Source organism: Pelobates fuscus, chromosome 2 (genome assembly GCF_036172605.1).
Source record: "Pelobates fuscus isolate aPelFus1 chromosome 2, aPelFus1.pri, whole genome shotgun sequence".
Classification (NCBI taxonomy): Eukaryota; Metazoa; Chordata; class Amphibia; order Anura; family Pelobatidae; genus Pelobates; species Pelobates fuscus.
Window position 1 is genome coordinate 197999129 of NC_086318.1, and position 22098 is coordinate 198021226.

Below are 22098 nucleotides of genomic sequence, written 5' to 3' on the forward strand. Positions count from 1 at the left end.
TGAGACTTCTTTTTATTTTTGCTGTGTATTTGCAAAGACAAACACAATGGGGGACCTTGTATACTGCTTCTTAAGACACCAACCAGTTATGTGAACCTTTTCACGCCTGAGTGCCCAATTTTCTGCAGAAATAATAAAAAACTGAACATTTTGAAACTTAACTTTCTTAACTTTTTAATCTTTTTCATTGCTCTCTGGTTATTTGAAGTAATCTATCTCTCTTTTGCATTTCCTCTTCTACATTGTGGACACCCTCTATATCTGCTTCTCCCTTATCTCAATAAACAAAAACTGCTTTTATCCCCTACATATTAATTTCCTCTCTATCAACTCTTTATAGAACTCTTTATATAATTATCTCTCTTAAATGGACACTCTAGGGTCTAGGCACTACAACCATTTCATCTCATTGAATGCGAAACATAGATTGGTTAAAATGCCTAGAGTCCCCTGACACTGTCAATGTTAAACCATTTTTTTAAAATAAATTTAACAATGAATGAGGGTCCCTGGCCACCCACATTGAATTATGGCTGAGACAGTAATTACACTGTTCCTTAGCCCTACCAATTCATACCTGCAACAGGCGGCTCTAATAGGCCAAATGTAGCCCATGGATCAGCGCAGCTAAGAGGAATAGGCCTTGACAGAGCCAGGAGGTAGGCATAGCAACCACAGGAAGTTAGTGACAGCTAGCATGCTGGGTAGGGCGGAGCCATAAGGGGAATATTTACACAAGCCATTATATGAAGTGGCCATTTTAACTAAACCTTAGCTTACCTGTCAGTTATGTAAGCTGCCTGCCCTGGAGGGAGAAGGCAGCAGCATGGAGGCAGCATGGAAGAACAGAGCAGTATTCAGGCAGAAGGCAGCATGGAAGAACAGAGCAGTATTCAGGCAGAAGGCAGCATGGAAGAACAGAGCAGTATTCAGGCAGAAGGCAGCATGGAGGCAGCATAGAAGAACAGAGCAGTATTCAGGCAGGAGGCAGCATGGAAGAACAGAGCAGTATTCAGGCAGAAGGCAGCATGGAGGCAGCATAGAAGAACATTTTTAATCAGAGCTTCACTTACCTGTTAATTGTGACAGGTCTGGGAAGTTCTTCTTTTTTATTTTCTGCAGGTCCATGGCGTCCCTGGAAGAGATCCTGGCTGGAGTGAGGGCAGCAGTGAAGGACCGTGGGCTGGCCTGGCTGCATGAGCAACTGGGGGCTGCAGTTCCCCCTCTGGCACCAGCGGAGCGCAGGACGGCGCGAAGAGCACGGCCGCCCCAGCGTTGAGCCCGGGCATGGCGCCCGCACCACGGCGTCGGAGGAGCCTGTCGGCGCCCAGTCAGGAGGTTCGGAGGTTGCTGGAGGACGGCCGGCGCCGTATGTTCGACGCGGCGCCGGTCGGGCGAGGACGTCCGCAATGCGCGGGCCTGCAGTGGCAAGCGCCCCACTTAAGATGGCGGCTGGCGGCAAGATACCGCGGGAGGAAGGCTCCAGCACGGCAGGAATGGCGGCCGGGTTGGCGGAAGAGCACATGGAAAGAGGCAGTTCGCTGAGGCGTCCCGGTGAGTCTATACTTGTCACTGTGGGGCAGGGGACTGGTGGGACAGGTGACAACTCCGCACAGGCGGCCTCCCAGCCGCTCAGGGGTGGCCCGGTCAGCAGGATCAGTTCGGAGACGGCCTGGGAGGTGGCCAGGACGGGAGCGGCAGGGGTACCCTCAGGTTGCCAGGGGGGGCAGGGTGCCCCAGAGCCAGGCGCAGCGGGCAACGTTGGGCCAGGCCCAGCGGACAGGGGAGAGTCACGGGGTGCTGCACTGGACAGGGATGACAGGAGCTGCTGCAGCGGGAGGATGGGCCCCTCAAGCTGCTCTCACGGGGGGGCACCGCAGCAGGGACACGGGTAGGAGGGATTACAGAAGGGAGCGGCGCAGCGTTAGCGCCAGGCCCAGCAGCGGAAGGAGGTCAGCGGGTCGGCAGTGGAGTAGGGACAGGAGCCCGTCACACAGCAGGCGCAGTGGTTCCAAGACCAGCTGCAGGGGGAGGAGAAGGATGTCCAGTTCCACGGACAGTCGGGGGAGGAGGCGGCGCAGCACATCTGGTTCCTCGGGCTGCAGTGCGCAGGGACGGCGGAGGGCCGCCAGGAGCAATGAAGTTAGGCCGGTGCGGAGGTGTGAAGCTTGGAACAGTGAAAAGGAGCGTAGGGAGGAAGGACGGGTAGGGTCCCAGCAGTACAGTCTACCCAGGTTGTCTTCTCCTTACAGGTAGCGGAGCAATACCCCTACGGTCCTGAGGAGGGATCAGGCGAATAGGAGTCGGCGTCATCTGGACACTCCGGGGCCTGAAAAGGTGGACGGAAGGGCGGCATCCCTGGGGCCTGGCACGGCCGGGGTCTCCAGTGGTCGAGGAGTGTTACTCCTACGAGCTTGAGGCGGGACCAGCGCGGACAGGAGTCGGCGTCCACCAGATACTCCAGAGCCTGGCAAGGTGGACGGAAGGACAGCACAGACGGGGGTTCGGGCGGTGAGTCAATAAACACACCACACTTTTTTTTTTTTTTTTAATTCTTTATTTTTGATGTGCACAAAAAATAAACACGCATCCTCATTACGCCACAACAGCGGTAACAGGGTATATATCACATCATTATTACAGCATTGCGGGTTGTGACATTTATTAGTCAGGCACATTTTAGTTTTTATTAGGGCTAATACTATGAGGTATCTTGTCAGTTGAAATAAAATAAAATATACAAGACTGCTTTTTGTAACTGGTAACATCGTGCTGTAGTGACTATCTTGTCGTTTATGTGGCTACGCAGGTTCAGATATATCTGAGTGTTTTGCCATAGTGTAAGTAGAGTTAGATTATACATGCGCTTAAAACATTCGTTCTAACAGTTATGTCGATGAGTTGTCTTGTTTGAGAGTAAAATTATGTGTGATGCACGAGATCAAGCTATGTAGTGGCTCTTGCTGTCATGTGTAGTACTTGCGGGCTCTCTGTGCATCACAGAGGTCTGTTGTTTGCGCCGGTAACTGTTGGGCCGATGTTGTGTGGCTGAGTAGCTAAACAGTGCGCCTATGTGGTGTGTGTCACCCCATTTTGTATACGCCATGACGCTGAGGGTTAGGAAGCGGGTGAGTGCGGCCTGCGATTGTGTCTTTTCCTTTCCTCTCTATCTGGGGGATATATTACTGGTTATACGAGTACGGTCAATCCTGTTACGAGTAGCCTAGGTGCCCTATTGGTGTGGCCTTCGGTTGTCCAGTCCCCTGGTTGTTTGCTGAGAGGTGTGGTGTGTGTAGCCTATTTTACGTGCCATAGAGAGCAGTTTAAACAATCTAAACAATTTAAACAATATCAACGGTAAAATTATTATAGCAAAGCCTGTCGTGGCCCAGTGCTAAAGTCTATGCGTTTAACATGACAGTGCAGCCGGTAGTCTCCGTAAGGTGGAGCTTAGCCAGACCTCGGATTCAGCTCGGTTATGTCCAGCCCAAGGAGCCCCTTGGCTGGAGATACGGGGAAAAACAAAAGACAAAAAACGATAATCAGAAGGCAAAAAAGAACAAAGGAGAAGGGTCACATTGTGGACGTGTGTCCACTTCGAGGGTGTGTAGCCAACATGGGAATATGCATGTGGGAATGTGATTCAAGTCACCTTCCGTGAAATGGGTATGTCGTGGGTTCGGCCTGCGACAGGCGGCCCTTTGGAGAATTAGGCTCTGGCAGTGTCCTGTGTGCCCTGGGCGGGCTGTCTGGGTGTAAACTCCGCCGTGGCACCCGGGTTCCATCCGTGTGTTGGGTGATGTGCTGGTTTCGGGGCGTCTGTGTTGAGGGAGTGATGGGGAATTCCTAGACGCTGCAGGATCATCGTGGCCTCTCGGAGGTCCCGTATGGTATGCGTTGTATTTCCTTGCAGGATTGAGAGGGTGCGAGCCGGGCGCCATCGATAGGTGATTTTATTCTGCTGTAAGAGGGTGGTGATCGGGCGCATTTCCCGGCGCCATGCCAGGGTGTTGCCGCTCAGGTCCGCGTAGAAAGTCAGTGTCATGCCTTCGAAGGCGAATGGTGAGTTGCCGCGCAGCGCGGTTAAAAAGGCTGCTTTATCCTTTCCCCGGACAAATTGTATTATCATGTCCCTGGTTGCTGAAGCCGGTGCCTTGGCTGATTTGGGCACTCGGAAAATGCTTTCTGTGTCCATTGCTCTGGACTGTTTGGGCGTGAGTAGGGCCGACAGCAACCTCCTCACCATGTGTGGGAGCTCTTCGTCGGGCACATTGTCAGGGACCCCTCTAACCTTTACATTGTTCTGGCGGCGGGAATCTTCGAGGGTGGCAAAACGGCACTCATAAGAGCAGGTTAAAGTTTGCAGATCTCTAACCTCTTGTTGGAGGGTTGTGAGCTGCTGCTTGCAGGTGAGTGAGTTTGTTTCCAGCGCCCCTATTCGGCCTGTCAGGCCTTTGAGGTCTTGTCGGATAGTTGCCATGTCGGCCTGTAAATTCTTTTGCAGCTCCGCTAGAAGTTCTTTTAATAGGGTGGCCGTCACTGGAGCCGTGTCCTGCACTTTGGCTGGGGTCTGTGGTGGAAGTGGCGCCGCAGCTGGTATGTATCCCTCCTCCGTTCCATAGGAGAAATCATCAGAGAGGTCCGAGCAGTCCCCAGTTATGGACGCCATTTTGAGCCCTTGTGCTCCTTGGGCCTGCCGCCATAAATCTCCGATGTTCATGCCCATTCGGGGCATGTCTTGCCTCGGTTTCTTTGTCTTTTTCCCCATCGGGCTTTAGGGCTCCTGAGGTAACTGCTGGGTACGGTAATTCCGGTCTGGGTGTCTATATTTGCTATGCTTGTCGGTCTTTTGGTCGGGAGCTCCATACACATGCGACCGTTCGGTTTGGCAGTCAGACCACGCCCCACACACCACACTTTTTAAATTGCAAAAATCATTTTAGAGTCATGATCAAGGAAAAAAGGGGCCGTCCCCACGGTGCGGAAGGGTGGGGTCACCGAAGGGCGGTCGGGAGGCAGATGTTAGGGCGGTGGTGATGGCGTGCCGGGAAGGGGAATAGGGTGTACCGGTACCGGGGACATTCGACGGGATAGGAGAACAGTTAGATGTGTGGCAATATTCCAGGCGCGGCGTGTGTCCATCGCGGGGACATTGGGGGGGGTCACTTGAAGGCGGAGGATAAGTTTTGATTAAGGGATTTAAAAAAAAAATGTTCCTGTCTTCCGCTCGAGGAGTTCCTTGATTTTAAAAGGGGATGATAAGGAGGCCGGAAAAGAAGAGGAGGGGAAAGGCGGAAGTATCGCAAGATACTGAAGATTTTGGGAATTGGCTTAGGGCTTTTGTATCCCAGTAGGCGTAATCGGGGTAAGGTCCCCGTTTCCTAATGATGGTGCAGGAAATTTGCTCTTTTCGGGGGCTGCCGGCGCGCCCCCCAGGAGCAGGCAAATTCAGTCTGATAAAAAACTTATCGCACCCGAAAGGGGCATCGGTAAATGAGGACATCGACACGGACCTGTTCTGTATCTTTGGCATCATTCGGCCTTGCCGTCGAGTTGGTTCGGGGGAGCGGGACGTGTTCGATTATTGACGACCCTTCCATCGTTTGGGTTGCATGTTTGCAGGTGCCTATTGGTAACCTCTGCTTGCCAAGGGGCAGTTCCATTTCATGTTCCTACTTCGGGAAGTTGGTTCCGTCTGGGAGTGGGTGGTGAAAGAGGAATCAGGAAGGGGTTCCTTAGTACATTATCTGTAAGATAGCTTGCTGTGTGGGCTCGGCTGGGCCGGGCCTTTGTGGACATACCTTACGGTGGCGGGAATCCTACCGCGCGTCTTAGCTTAGGCTGGAAATAGTTTCGGTGGTAGGAGAGTGTCAATTGCCTGGGGATCAGTTGACTGCACTTTGGGAATTAGGGTGAAGGTTCACAGGCCCAAGAAGGTCACGCTGAGAAATCGCAGTTGTTCATAAGGCAGTTTCAAGTTTGCATGTCAGGTTAGTCATGAGGAATGGGTCTGTAGCCGTTTCATGGCGAAGGCTACTTGTGGAGCCATTGCGGGTGGTATCGAGTTGTTCACGGATGCCTCTGGGAACATAGATTCCGGAGCATACCTGGAAGGCAGGTGGTGCGCGGAGCGGTGGCAGGAGGCATGAAAGGTAAGTCCTCTAATTCGAAGTTGGCATCTTTTGAGTTATTTCCATTGGGAGTGGCCGTGGCTCTAAAAGGTGAAGGATTAAGGGCCGAAAAGTCGTAATTCACAGACAATACGGCGGGGTTCATGCGGTTTACCATCCAGCCGGGTCCTCGGTACAGGAGGTACGCCAATGGCGGTGATTTGTATTCTGGTGCAGGCATGCCACGTCCCTGGTTGGCGGAAGGTAGGGGCTGGTTACTTGGCTCGCGCACAAGGGGACAAGCTGCGAATGGCGGCCCCAAGGGGCGTGGGAGGAGGGACAGGCCGGTCCAGTGGAAGTGTGGCAGCTCGAGACGCCATGCTTGGAGGATTGATACGGAATCCTATGGCACCGGCCACGGGGACCGCCTATGTGGAGGTTTGGGATATATGGGACTAGGCGGTTGGTTTCACTGGGGGTCCCAGTCAAAGGAGGGGCGAAGGGATACCTTGATGTGGTTCCTAAGCCACTTGTTCTTTCAGCGTTAGCTCCATCGGCAAGGGACAAGAGCATGGCGGCATTGGCGTTGGGGTTCAAACTGACCGATTGGGAGGAAGTGACGGAATGTTGACACGTCCGTCAGGCTGTCAGGATCGGGACAGGGATCCAACACGCAAAGTACAAACAGGAGGTAGGTACGTATACCGGACCTTAGAATGGCCGGACTAACGTAAGGAGTAAGCAAAGAATGGTCTAGAGACAAGCCGAGGTCGAGGGAACGAGAGAGCAGGTAAGCGAGAGACAAGCCGAGTCAAAGGGTAATAGAGGTAAGCAGGATAGAACAAACAAGCCGGGTCAAAACCAAAGAGACAAATAGATAACAAGAGCACTGAGTGACTAGACAAGCTAGAACCACGACAGGGCAATGAACAAATGCATAAAGCCCTACTTTATACCCTGGTTCTAGATAGGTAATCACGCCCCCGACGAGTCCTGATTCGTGGTCGGGACTTGATTGACAGGTCGGAACGGATTGTCGTCATGACGTCGGTACTGAGCGCCGCGTCATAAAAGGAAGCGGGTCCCTCGCGGCCGGCGTGTAAACGGCCGAGAGAACTGCGAGGAACGAGTGAGTCAACCCCTCTGAGAGGATGAACGTCTAAGTATCTCACCTCCTCTGAGGTAGAGACAACAGGTACCCTGACAGTACCCCCCCTCTCAGAAATGCCCACCGGGTGGAAGGAACCGGGGCGAGAAGGAAAACGAGAGTGGAAAGCCCTGCGGAGGCGAGGAGCATGCACATCCTCCTGAGGTACCCAAGTCCTCTCCTCAGGACCATATCCCTTCCAGTTAACAAGATATTGTAACCTCCCCCGAGAGATTCGAGAATCGAGGATGGAGTTGATCTCATACTCCTCCTGACCCTCAACCTGAACAGCGCGAGGAGAGGATACAGCGGAGGAAAACTTGTTACATACTAGAGGCTTCAACAAGGAAACATGAAAGGAGTTAGGAATGCGTAAGGCAGATGGAAGAGCCAGATGATACGCAACTGGGTTAATTCGAGTCAGAACCCTGTAAGGGCCAATGTAACGAGGGGCGAATTTCATAGAAGGAACCTTCAAGCGAATGTTTCTGGTACTCAGCCATACCCTATCACCTGGAACAAAAACCGGAGCCGCCCTTCTACGCTTATCAGCGTGTTTCTTGAACAACGCGGAATTATGCAGGAGAATTTGTCGAGTTTGATCCCACAACTTCCTCAAATTGGCAACATGAACATCAACCGACGGTACCCCTTGGGAAGGAGAAACCGAGGGAAGGATGGAAGGATGAAAGCCATAATTCATGAAAAAGGGGCTAGAACGAGTAGAATCACAAACGAGATTGTTGTGTGCAAACTCCGCCCAAGGAATCAGACCGACCCAATCGTCCTGGTGTTCGGAAACAAAACAACGCAAATATTGTTCAATCTTTTGGTTGGTGCGTTCAGCAGCTCCGTTAGACTGGGGATGATAGGCAGAAGAGAAATTCAATTTGATGCCCAGTTGAGAACAGAAGGATTTCCAAAAACGGGAAACAAATTTGGAACCTCTATCAGAAACAATTTCGGAAGGTATCCCATGTAAACGAAAAATCTCTCTCGCGAATATCTCAGCCAATTCGGGAGAAGATGGCAGTTTAGGTAAGGGCACGAAATGAGCCATCTTAGTAAACCTGTCAACCACCGTGAGGATAACAGTCTGTTTTTTAGAAACAGGCAAATCGACAATGAAGTCCATAGCCAGACAGGACCACGGTCTCTCGGGAATTTCCAAGGGATGCAAAAGCCCACATGGAAGCGTATGAGGTTGTTTAGTCTTCATACAGACCTCACATGCTCCGACGAAATCCCTAATATCCCTACGTAGTGAAGGCCACCAGAAATCTTTGTAAATCAAGGCAGACGTCTTGCGAATGCCAGGATGTCCAGCCACCTTACTGTTGTGAAAGCACTGTAACAGTTCCAGTTGGAGTTCAGGAGGAACGAAATACCTTGCCCCAGGACCCTGTCTAGGAGCCAGATGCTGTAACTTCATGATCTCGGCAAGCAACGGAGAACGAATCCTGAGACTCGTGTTGGCGATAATATTGCACTTGGGAACTATAGAAGACAAAACCGCCTCAGATATAGTAGAAGGTTCATGTTGGCGAGACAAAGCATCGGCTTTAGAGTTCTTAGAACCAGGTCTATAAGTGAGCACGTAATTGAAATGAGTGAGGAACAAGGACCAACGAGCTTGCCTGGCGGACAAGCACTTGGCCTCCCCAATATAGGACAAGTTCTTGTGATCCGTCAAAATAGTAACAGGATGCAAGGTCCCCTCCAATAAATGTCTCCACTCCTTTAAAGCCATGATGACCGCTAGTAGTTCCCTGTCACCAATGTCATATCTGCTTTCAGGCCCAGATAATTTCTTGGAAAAAAAACCACATGGATGTAACGGTTTATCCACACCTAACCTTTGAGACAAGATAGCGCCTAAACCTGTCTCTGAGGCGTCTACCTCGAGTAGAAAAGGCAAAGTCGTATCAGGGTGAACTAAAATTGGTGCAGAAGCAAAAAGTTCCTTGAGTGTCTTGAAAGCAACGAGAGCTTCAGTAGACCAAGTCTTAGTGTCAGCCCCCTGTCTGGTCATATTGGTAATAGGAGCAATAATAGAAGAGTATCCTTTAACCCCTTAAGGACCAAACTTCTGGAATAAAAGGGAATCATGACATGTCAGACATGTCATGTGTCCTTAAGGGGTTAATGAAACGCCTATAATAATTGGAGAATCCAATAAACCTCTGAATGGCCTTGAGACCCCTGGGTAATGGCCAATCTAAAATAGACTGGAGTTTATCCGGATCCATTTTAAACCCGTCCCCAGAAATCACGTAACCAAGAAAGTTTATCTGAGATTGGTCAAAACTACATTTCTCCAATTTGCAGTACAAGCCATGTTGTAGAAGTTTGCGCAATACCCTTCTGACTTGTCTGTGGTGGGTCTCAATTTCTCTAGAGTGTATTAGTATATCATCCAAATATACAATAACGCAATCCTGTTGAAATTCCCTAAGAACTTCATTGATCAGGTCCTGAAATACTGCCGGTGCATTACAGAGCCCAAAAGGCATTACCGTGTACTCATAGTGCCCATATCGGGTATTGAACGCTGTTTTCCACTCGTCTCCCTGCTGAATTCTCACCAAGTTATACGCCCCTCTGAGGTCTAACTTGGTGAAAATCTTGGAGCCTTTTAGGCGATCAAAGAGCTCAGTAATCAAAGGAATCGGGTAGGCATTTCTAATCGTTATTTTATTCAAGCCTCGATAATCAATGCAAGGCCTTAACGTACCATCCTTCTTATTCACACAAAAAAAACCGGCCCCGGCAGGAGAGGAGGATCTCCTAATGAATCCTTTGTCTAGGTTCTCACGAATATACTCTTCTAAGACTAAGTTCTCCTTAGTGGATAAAGGGTATACCGTACCCCTCGGAGGCATGGTCCCAGGCAGGAGTCTGATCTTGCAGTCAAAGGGCCTGTGTGGAGGTAAAGTGTCAGCATTCTTTTTGTCAAAGACTGCCTTTAAATCCAGGTACAGAGGCGGTATTTGTACGTCTGTAGACTGGGTAGAATTAGCCGGTGCGTTAACTACGCAAACCGGTGAGACTTTCTGTAAGCACCTGCTCTGGCAACCCTGGCCCCATGAGACTATCTCCCCTAGTTCCCAATCAATAATAGGGTTATGTTTCTTTAACCACGGATACCCCAGGACTATAGGAACAGAAGGGGATGAAATAAGCATAAGAGATATACCTTCCTCGTGTAGGATACCAACAGTTAAGTTAACAGGTATGGTCTCACGAAAAATAACAGGTTCAGATAATGGTCTACCATCTATGGCCTCAACGGCCAAGGGTGTATCCCTTAGCTGGGATGGAATAGAGTGTTTAGTAACAAAAACTTGGTCAATAAAGCTCTCAGCAGCTCCGGAATCTACCAACGCCATAGTTTTTAGTACTCCCTTCTCCCAAGCTAAAGAAACAGGTAGCAGAAGCCTGTGATCTTTATAATTATGTATAGAGGACAAAATAGAAACACCCAAGGCCTGTCCTCTAGAGAAACTTAGGTGCAAGCGTTTCCCGGGAGATTAGGACAATTTAGGCGTAGGTGCCCTCTTACTCCACAATACATACACAACCCCTCCCTTCTCCTGTACTGTCTCTCTTCTTCTGAGAGGCGAGTATTGCCTATCTGCATAGGTTCTGGAAAAGCTGAGGTTGTGGACTCAGGACTTTGAAATGAGGGAGCTAGTTTAAAGGAAGGTCTACGGGTTCTATCTCGAGTGTTCTGCCTCTCTCTTAAACGTTCATCAATACGAGAAATAAAAGAAATTAAATCCTCCAAATTTTCAGGAAGCTCTCTTGTAGAAACCTCGTCTAGAATTTTATCTGATAATCCGTTTAAAAATACGTCTATATAAGCCTGTTCATTCCACTTAACTTCTGCCGCCAAGGACCTGAACTCTAGTGCATAATCCACAAGGGTTCGGTTATCTTGTCTAAGGCGCAACAATAATCTAGCTGCATTGACCTTTCTACCTGGAGGGTCAAAAGTTCTTCTAAAAGCAGCGACAAAGGCATTATAATTATAGACTAACGGGTTATCATTCTCCCACAATGGATTGGCCCATCTCAGAGCCTTATCAATGAGTAGTGTGATAATGAATCCAACCTTCGCCCTATCTGTAGGGTAGGAGCGAGGTTGTAATTCGAAATGAATACCTATCTGGTTTAAAAAACCACGACACTTATCCGGAGAGCCACCATAACGTACAGGAGGAGTAATATGGGAAGAAGCACCTACTGTGGCTACCTCTAGACCTGAACTTACAGGGGAGATGGATGTAGTACGCATCTCTTCTGGTTGATTATTAGAACGAGATAATAAAGCCTGCAGCGCTAGAGCCATCTGATCCATTCTATGATCCATGGCCTAAAAATCTAGAGTCGGAAGAACCAACCTGAGTGTTTGTACCTGCAGGATCCATTGGCCCTGTCGTAATGTCAGGATCGGGACAGGGATCCAACACGCAAAGTACAAACAGGAGGTAGGTACGTATACCGGACCTTAGAATGGCCGGACTAACGTAAGGAGTAAACAAAGAATGGTCTAGAGACAAGCCGAGGTCGAGGGAACGAGAGAGCAGGTAAGCGAGAGACAAGCCGAGTCAAAGGGTAATAGAGGTAAGCAGGATAGAACAAACAAGCCGGGTCAAAACCAAAGAGACAAATAGATAACAAGAGCACTGAGTGACTAGACAAGCTAGAACCACGACAGGGCAATGAACAAATGCATAAAGCCCTACTTTATACCCTGGTTCTATATAGGTAATCACGCCCCCGACGAGTCCTGATTCGTGGTCGGGACTTGATTGACAGGTCGGAACGGATTGTCGTCATGACGTCGGCTACTGAGCACTGCGTCATAAAAGGAAGCAGGTCCCTCGCGGCCGGCGTGTAAACGGCCGAGAGAACTGCGAGGAACGAGTGAGTCAACCCCTCTGAGAGGATGAACGTCTAAGTATCTCACCTCCTCTGAGGTAGAGACAACAGGTACCCTGACACAGGCATCGCGGGTCTTACGGAGAGGTATGAAATATGTCGGTGCCGGGCGGCTGGTTTCCTTGGGTAATGCAACGCCTGGTGGTGTGTTACTCTACTTTTGAGGTGAGTATGTTTGCGGTGGCCTTCTCGGGGGCTTGGAGCCATTCGGATTGGGGAGCTGGTGAGTGCCTTTCAGGCGGGTGTTGGGGGGGTTCTACACTCGGTTGTTGAACCTCAGTCGGTTAAGGTAATGATTCGGTGGGGTTGTACAAGAACGGATGTGTATGGTAAAGGAGGTTTGGTAAAGCTATATTCCTTGCCGGGGTCAGGGGTACGCCCGGCGCCAAGCGCATCATGTTACTTGGAGCTTCGCCCGGACATCCCGGGTGGCTTACTGGTAAAAGGGGACGGATCGGCGCGGTCACGATTCAATTCACGCAGGGGTTTGTTCGGAGGGGCTTGACAATGTTGGGTTTGGATCCCGGGCACTTTGGGGCCCAAGCTTCCCGGATAATGGCGGCGACAGAGGCGTCCTGCCTGGTTTTAAGTGAGGACCTGGGGAAACGTTTAGGCAAGTGGGAGTCAGTACAGTTTAAGTCCTGCTTGCGGCCGGTCTATTTGGTTTAATGGCTATGGACGTTTGTGTTTGGGGCTATGCTGCTTTCGTTTCAGGTTTGGTGACATGGTTGGTGGGCCACTCTTACATCTAAGGGGCGCAGAAGGGAGCCGCGGTTCGGGTCAAGCGCAACTGGGCTTTCCTTTGGAATTGGTGGAGCTGGAGTGGTTTTGGTTTTCGGGGGTTTTGGTGGCAAGGCAATGGTGGAGGAAATTTTCCGGACGGTAACTAGGGGTACTGTCTAGGACATTCTGGTAACCCGCAAGGGCGGGAAGGATATCGGCATGGTCCCGGAAAAGGAATTGAACAGGTGGAGGCAGATGGAGGTGGACTGGCTAGGGGAGCTGGCCACAGGTGCGGTGGTGGTGCGGTCCGAGATGGTTCCTCGGTTACATTGGAGACATACTAGGTACCCGGTCTCGGTGGCGAGGACGAATTAATAAAAAAAAAAAAATAATTGATGGCGGTATTTAGCAGATGTGGGGGCGGTGTAACAGTAAAACACAAGGGACCGGGAGGCAAGCTCCCTGGGTACTCCAGGGGGGATGGGGTAAGTTTTTCGGATGTAAGGTGTGATCTGTTTAAATTGGGCCTTCAGGAAGGCATGCAACAGGCCTTATTCCGGTGTGGTGGGGGTCGCTCAGGAGCTTTAGGTGTCAAGTCCTGAGCTGTGGCGGGGAATGGCCTGGTTAAATCGGAGGGTAGATGGAGGAGAAAGTGGGCATCCTGAGGTTTAGTGTGGATTGGGCAGTGTTGCACGTGGTTGGTAGGTTCGAGCCCGTCGGTGGCTCCGAACCTGGGGGTGTGGTGGTGTCTTGGTACACCCTACACTGGAACTGATGGGTAGCGGTGTCTTGGTACACCCCTACAATGGATATGGTGGGTAGCGGTGTCTTGGTACACCCCTACAATGGATATGGTGGGTAGCGGTGTCTTGGTACACCCCTACAATGGATATGGTGGGTAGCGGTGTCTTGGTACACCCCTACAATCGATATGGTGGGTAGCGGTGTCTCGGTACACCCCTACAATTTAACCTGGTGGAAATGTGGTCATATTGCACGGCCAGTTTCTGTATTAACATGTTTTTTAGATTGTTATCTATTGTTATTATTGTGGGGTCATTGCTAGGGGTATGTTATGTATATGGGGGGATGTTAACTTTAATAAGATTTGTTGGCAATGACCCCATTTGTTATTCCTTAATTATTTTATTAACAATTTAATAAAGCTGTGGACTAATTATTTCCAACAGTATAACCTGTGTCCGTGTTTTAATGGGGGTTGGGGTAAGGTTAGCGCATATGCCGGCCAATCCGACTGTGCGCCTGTCATGTAGCCCATGGATCAGCGCAGCTAAGAGGAATAGGCCTTGACAGAGCCAGGAGGTAGGCATAGCAACCACAGGAAGTTAGTGACAGCTAGCATGCTGGGTAGGGCGGAGCCATAAGGGGAATATTTACACAAGCCATTATATGAAGTGGCCATTTTAACTAAACCTAAGCTTACCTGTCAGTTGTCCCTCCCACCCTCCCTGTATTTGATTAGGTTAGTTGATTTCCCGTTTTTTCACAGCGGCGGGGAATGGCCTGGTTAAATCGGAGGGTAGATGGAGGAGAAAGTGGGCATCCTGAGGTTTAGTGTGGATTGGGCAGTGTTGCACGTGGTTGGTAGGTTCGAGCCCGTCGGTGGCTCCGAACCTGGGGGTGTGGTGGTGTCTTGGTACACCCTACACTGGAACTGATGGGTAGCGGTGTCTTGGTACACCCCTACAATGGATATGGTGGGTAGCGGTGTCTTGGTACACCCCTACAATGGATATGGTGGGTAGCGGTGTCTTGGTACACCCCTACAATGGATATGGTGGGTAGCGGTGTCTTGGTACACCCCTACAATCGATATGGTGGGTAGCGGTGTCTCGGTACACCCCTACAATTTAACCTGGTGGAAATGTGGTCATATTGCACGGCCAGTTTCTGTATTAACATGTTTTTTAGATTGTTATCTATTGTTATTATTGTGGGGTCATTGCTAGGGGTATGTTATGTATATGGGGGGATGTTAACTTTAATAAGATTTGTTGGCAATGACCCCATTTGTTATTCCTTAATTATTTTATTAACAATTTAATAAAGCTGTGGACTAATTATTTCCAACAGTATAACCTGTGTCCGTGTTTTAATGGGGGTTGGGGTAAGGTTAGCGCATATGCCGGCAAATCCGACTGTGCGCCTGTCAAGTGGTCAGCTGACAATTTCAGCCAATCACCCAATGTTGCTCAAACTAATGTTTCCTCATTAGCCCTAACAGAAAAGCTGCTGGGGACTTCCACTTAGTTTTAAAGAAACACTATAGTCACCAAAACAACTTTAGCTTAATGAAGCAGTTTTTGTGTATAGATCCTGCCCCTGCAATCTCACCGCTCAGTTCACTGCCATTTAGGAGTCAAATCTCTTTTGTTTCTGTCCATGCAGCTCTAGCTACAGCTCCCCTGGCGGTGACTGACACAGCCGGCATGAAAACAAAATGGTTTCATTTTCAATCGGATATTAACTTATTTTTAATATTTTTTCTCCTGCTCTGTAAATTAAACTTTAATTATATACAGGAGGCTCGTGCACGTCTAACAAGCTATTAACAGAGCAGGAGATATGAAATTGTAAATGAAACAGAACTTAAAATTACATTAGGAGACTCTTTACAGGAAATGTTTAGGAAGGCTGTGCAAGTCACATGCAGGTGATTTAAGTGATTTAAACAAAGTGACTTAACTCCTAAATGGCAGAGAATTGAGCAGTGAGATTGCAGGGGCATGATCTATACACCAAAACTGCTTCATTAACCTAAAGTTGTATGGGTGACTATAGTGTCCCTTTAAAATGCTCAAAACTCAGAATTAAAGGACATTGCTAATTGACTCCAAACACTATAACCACTTAAATGAGATGACGCGATTACAGTGCCTAAAGTGACCCTTTGACTAATTTCCTCTATTTCTTTTAACTTCCCTTTTCATTTCCCACTCCCTCCCTCTTCCCTCATTGTGGGTCTTACACTTCCATGCCAATTTCCTCTTAAATGCCCAGGTCGATTGCTCTCATTTTCTATTATGTATTCCTCATTAATGATTCTCTGTCTCCACAAGTACAGTTCAATAGCCTAATAATATTGTCACAAGACACAGCACATCAATCACCTTAATACATAAAATATATTTGGGCATCTAGGATTAGCAGTTACATTGTAGGCAGGCTCTGAGTGCCAGTAATGATACCAAAGCCAAAGGTTCACCCTTACTAACTGGTTAATGGAAATCATGGAAATAAATGACTCTCCTAATAATACTGAAAATTACACTTTTGAGTAATTGCTATTTTCCAAAGTAACACTTTTGTTCTCCAACTACCTACAGATGCCTATTTTTGTGGAATATTATGACAAACCACTCCGAACTTATTCAGATTAAAGATGTGCAGAAGATTATATCTTGGCAGGAAAATCTTTTCAAGTCTTTTTTAACAGCTACCAGGCCATTTCCTGAAAACCCTGGCCCTGCCCCTGAGCAGCTCAAGATGGCAAAAAATAACATGCATTCCTGGGATACTGATTGTGCAAGGAATGGGAATCCATTGACTAAGCAAACGCATTGTAAAGTAAATGAGTACAATTGTCTCCCATATCTAATGATATCTAAAAATGATATTGGTTGTCATTTAAGTGGAAGTCACATTGTGTTTCCACCAAGCAATTCTTCGAACTTTTGGTTGAGTTTGCCATTGATGGATTTGTCAAAGTCTCAAAGCAAAACAGTTGATTATCAATCCAATAAAAATACTGTCAGTGCAACAAGAGATGTTCTTAGACAAGCACAAGAAAAGTCATATTTAGAAGGTTACTATAATGATGGATTGATGCACTCCAAATCCATACATTGTCATGGCTACCAACCTCATGTAAAGGATACCGTTAATTACTGTGATTGTGGTGTCCAAACCAATACTGAATTCTATGCTTCTGAATTGTGTTCTACACAGAAAAATCTAAAAATAGATTCGTCGTTCTGTAGTAGAAGAAACAATCAACAATTGGGCCCAAAGGAAAAAAACATTCCAAGCAAGCATGAACTTACTTTTCCCAGAAGATTGGAGGTTGTAATAGACCAGTAAGTATATATTGAATATTAGTTAGTCTGTGTTGACTGACGTCTGTTTGGAGATATTATACTGGAAACATAGAAACGTAGAATGTGATGACAATTTTTATACCTTTGTCCCTCTAATTTAAGACTATATCCTCTTGTTGTGGCAGTTTTTCTTCTTTTAAATATAGTCTCCTCCTTTACTGTACTGATTCCCTTTATGTATTTAAATGTTTCTATCATCCGCCCTGTCTTGTCTTTCCTCCAAGCTATACATGTTAAGTTCCTTTAACATTTCCTTGTAAGTTTTATCCTGCAATCCATAAACCAGTTTGGTAGCCCTTCTCTGAACTCTCTCTAACGTATCAATATCCTTCTGAAGATAAGGTCTCCAGTACTGCGTACAATACTCCAAGTGAGGTCTCACCAGTGTTCTGTACAATGGCGTGAGCACTTCCCTCTTTCTACTGCTAATACCTCTCCCTATGCAACCAAGCATTCTGCTAGCATTTCCTGTTGCTCTATTACATTGTCTGCCTACCTTTAAGTCATCAGAAATAATTACCCCTAAATCCCTTTCCTCAGATGTTGAGGTTAGGACTCTATAAAATATTTTGTACTCTGCCCTTGGGTTTTTACGTCCAAGATGCATTATCTTGCACTTATCCTTAAATGTCAGCTGCCACAACTCTGACCATTTTTTTAGTTTACCTAAATCATTTGGCTTATCCCTGGAACATCAACCCTGTTACATATCTTAGTATCATCAGCAAAAATACATACTTACCATCAAGACCTTCTGCAATATCACTAATAAACATATTAAAGAGAATGGGTCCAAGTACAGATCCCCGAGGTACCCCACTAGTGACAAGCCCATGCTTCGAATATACTCCATTGACTACAACCCTCTGTTGCCTGTCACTCAGCCACTGCCTTACCCATTCAACAATATTGGAATCCAAACTTAAAGATTGCAGTTTATTGATAAGCCTTCAATGTGCAACAATGTCAAAAGCCTTACTGACATCTAGGTAAGCAATGTCTACTGATCTAGTATTTGAGTTACCCAATCAAAAAATCAATAAGATTAGTTTGGCATGGTCTCCCTGAAGTAAACCCATGTTGTCTCTGATCTTGAAATTTGTGTGATTTTAGATGTTCAACAATCCTATCCTTTAACGTTTCCATTAGCTTCCCCACTACTGAAGTAAGGCTTACTGGCCTGTAGTTGCCCAACTCCTCCCTATTACCTTTCTTGTGAATGGGCACAACATTCGCTAACTTCCAATCTTCTGGGACTACTCCTGTTAACAATGATTGGTTAAATAAATCTATAATGGTTTAGCTAGTACAACACTAAGCTCTTTTAATAACTTTGGGTGTATTCCATCAGGTCCTATTGACTTATTTGTCTTTACTTTTGACTGTTTAAATAGAACCTCTTCCTCTGTAAACTCACATGTAACAAATGACTAATTTGTCCTTTTTCCTAACTGAGGCCCCTTTCCTTCATTTCCATCTGTAAATACTGAACAAAAATCGTCATTGAGCCAGTCAGCTAGACCTTTGTCCTCTTCTACATACCTTCCTTTGTTTGTTTTTAATCTAACTAATTCTTGTTTTACTTTCCTTTTCTCATTTAGGTATCTAAAAAATGTTTTGTCCCCTTTTTACTGACCTGTCTATTTTCTCTTCTGTGTGTGATTTGGAAGCTCTTATAACTTGCTTAGCCTCTTTCTGCCTAATCTTATAGATCTGTCTATCTTCCTCACTCCACAGTGGTTTCTTGAATTTTTTGCTTTTACTAACAAGCCTTATGCAATTATCTGTTGCCTTCAGCAGTGCGACTTTTAAATAATCCCATTTCTCTTGGACGTCATTTAAATGCTCCAGTCTGACTTCTTTACAAATATTCTAATTTTAGAAAAGTCTGTTTTTCTAAAGTCTAAAACTTTTGTTTTGTAATATCTGATACCAAATCTCTATCTCCAGTTAACATTAAATCTAGTATGGCCTCTTTATGAGTTGGCTCCTCAGCAACTTGTTTTAGAGACAATCCCAGTAGGGAGTTTAGAATATGTGTGCTCCTGGCACAAGCAGCTATTTTGGTTTTCCAATTCACATCAGGAAGATTAAAGTCACCCATGATGATAACTTCCCCTTTCATTGTCATTTTAGCTATTTCCTCAACTAGTAGATTATCTAATAATAAAGGAAAATAGCGCATTAAGATATTATAAACACTATAAAAAATTCTATAAAATTCAAAAATATCTATAAAAACAGATATCTATAAATATTTTGAAAGCAGCTATACACATAAGAAATCCCTTTTAAATTTCACATAAGTGCATATATAACAAGAAGTGTCAAGAAGAATAACATATATAACAAGAAGAATATTTTATTTTGTTTGATGTAATATGTATATGTATCTTAACTGTAGTTGTGAACACGTTATATATGATTTGTTTATTTCTGTGATATTATGTGAAATCCCCATTTGAATTTTACTATAAAAAGGAAAAGAGGAGAACTTTTCATGGAAAGTTTATAGAGAAGAGTTTAGTGAATATGACACATTTTTCAAGTGAACCGATGTAAGCATATAAAAGAACGCTCAGAATGGCCCCCGCACTTCTTGAAAAAGCCAGCAAATACGGGAGAAATGCGTTGAAGTGCAGACGGTGTGAGAACTGCGGAGCCTGGTTGCGGTCTCCAATCCCGGCGTCTTCCCTGCCATATACCACTATACTTCGGCTTGAACGTTCAGCCTAGTGTTGTCGCGAACCCGAAATTTTCGGTTCGCGAACGGCGAACGCGAACTTCCGCAAATGTTCGCGAACCGCCATTGACTTCAATGGGCAGGCGAATTTTAAAACCAACAGGGACTCTTTCTGGCCACAAAAGTGATGGAAATGTTGTTTCAAGGGGACTAACACCTGGACTGTGGCATGCCGGAGGGGGATCCATGGCAAAACTCCCATGGAAAATTACACAGTTGATGCAGAGTCTGCTTTTAATCCATAAAGGGCAGAAATCACCTAACATTGACACCTGTCCTCAAAGCCCCTGATACACACTGACACAGAGCAGAATAGAGACTGTTCCCCGTCCTCAGAGACCATGATACACACTGACACAGAGCAGAATAGAGACTGTTACCCCTACATAGGGTCACTTGGCAGATATGGCGGGGTCATGGGAGGGGGAGGATGACTTTCACCTCTTCCCCTGTTAGATTCCCGTTGTACTGTGACATCACCCTTATACGCTGTGTAAAGCATACTATTTAATTTGATCAGCATGGCCACTTGAGTTTTTATAGTTTTCACGCTGCTTGTAGTTTATATATGGTTCACAAAAATCAAACAAACGATAAAGTAAACATGTAAGGATTCAGAATATTCTTTCAAACCCTTACACATTGTGTGTACATATTTTTTGTCTTAAGTTTGTGGCTTTAAAGAGGTTCACATTGTTTCTATGATGTGCATAACATGTTTTTGTAAATGTTTGTTAAATTTTTCCTGGAATTGTAATTTTTGAATCTGAATAAAGATAGTCAAATCCCTGATACACACTGACACAGAGCAGAATAGGGACTGTTCCCCCTACATAGGGTCACTTGGCAGATATGGATTGACACCTATCCTAATGATCCCTGATACACACTGACACAGAGCAGAATAGAGACTGTTCCCCCTACATAGGGTCACTTGGCAGATATGGATTGACACCTGTCCTCAAAACCCCTGATACACACTGACACAGAGCAGAATAGGGACTGTTCCCCCTACATAGGGTCACTTGGCAGATATGGATTGACACCTGTCCTCAAAACCCCTGATACACACTGACACAGAGCAGAATAGGGACTGTTCCTCCTACATAGGGTCACTTGGCAGATATGGATTGACACCTGTCCTCAAAACCCCTGATACACACTGACACAGAGCAGAATAGGGACTGTTCCTCCTACATAGGGTCACTTGGCAGATATGGATTGACACCTGTCCTCAAAACCCCTGATACACACTGACACAGAGCAGAATAGGGACTGTTCCCCCTACATAGGGTCACTTGGCAGATATGGATTGACACCTGTCCTCAAAACCCCTGATACACACTGACACAGAGCAGAATAGAGACTGTTCCCCGTCCACAGAGACCATGATACACACTGACACAGAGCAGAATAGAGACTGTCCCCCCTACATAGGGTCACTTGGCAGGTATGGATTGACACCTGTCCTCAAAGCCCCTGATACACACTGACACAGAGCAGAATAGAGACTGTTCCCTGTCCACAGAGACCATGATACACACTGACACAGAGCAGAATAGAGACTGTTCACCGTCCACAGAGACCATGATACACACTGACACAGAGCAGAATAGAGACTGTTCCCCGTCCACAGAGACCATGATACACACTGACACAGAGCAGAATAGGGACTGTTCCCCCTACATAGGGTCACTTGGCAGGTATGGATTGACACCTGTCCTAAAAGCCCATGATACACACTGGGGGGAGCTACTGTCCTCCCCAACCCCTGCGCGGTGGGTGGGGGCCATAAATCACAATGGGGGGACCTACTGTCCTCCCCCCTCGGCCCCCACCCCTGCGCGGTGGGTGGGGGCGATAAATCACAATGGGGGGGGCCTACTTTCCTCCCCCCCGGCCCCCATCCCTGCGCGGTGGGTGGGGGGCATAAATCACAATGGGACGGACCTACTGATAGGAATGGAGTATTGTTCATATCAGTTTAATACCTTCCACGTCTCCTATCAGTGGACATGTATATGGCAGCCATTTTAGGAACCGCACACCTGGGACCCGAGCAAGGTCACCTCTTTCAACAGGCGACATGATTTGGCCCTGTAAAACTATCCTGGATATTCTCTACAATTTCTATGGATATGGCATTGATTTATGTAACAGGGAGATGGAAGAAGATGCTTGGTGCTAGTTTTGGTGGTGGCGGCAGGCGGGTGAGTGGTATCTTGAGAGGTGCCTGAAGCCAAGCTGGAGGAGGATGGTGCGTCAAGGTTCCGAGCGGAGGCTGTACAAGATTGGGTGTCCTGTGTTAGCCAG

General features: G+C 47.0%; 1 protein-coding gene across 1 annotated transcript in view; it reads left to right on the forward strand.

Annotated features, from left to right (window-relative positions):
• LOC134586258 (uncharacterized) overlaps positions 1 to 22098 on the forward strand; it is a 141696-nt gene that overhangs the window by 88921 nt on the left and 30677 nt on the right. The window contains exon 4 of the mRNA XM_063441750.1: positions 16272 to 17021. Within this exon, the coding sequence (XP_063297820.1) occupies positions 16272 to 17021 (750 nt within the window). The remainder of the gene's footprint in view (positions 1 to 16271; positions 17022 to 22098) is intronic.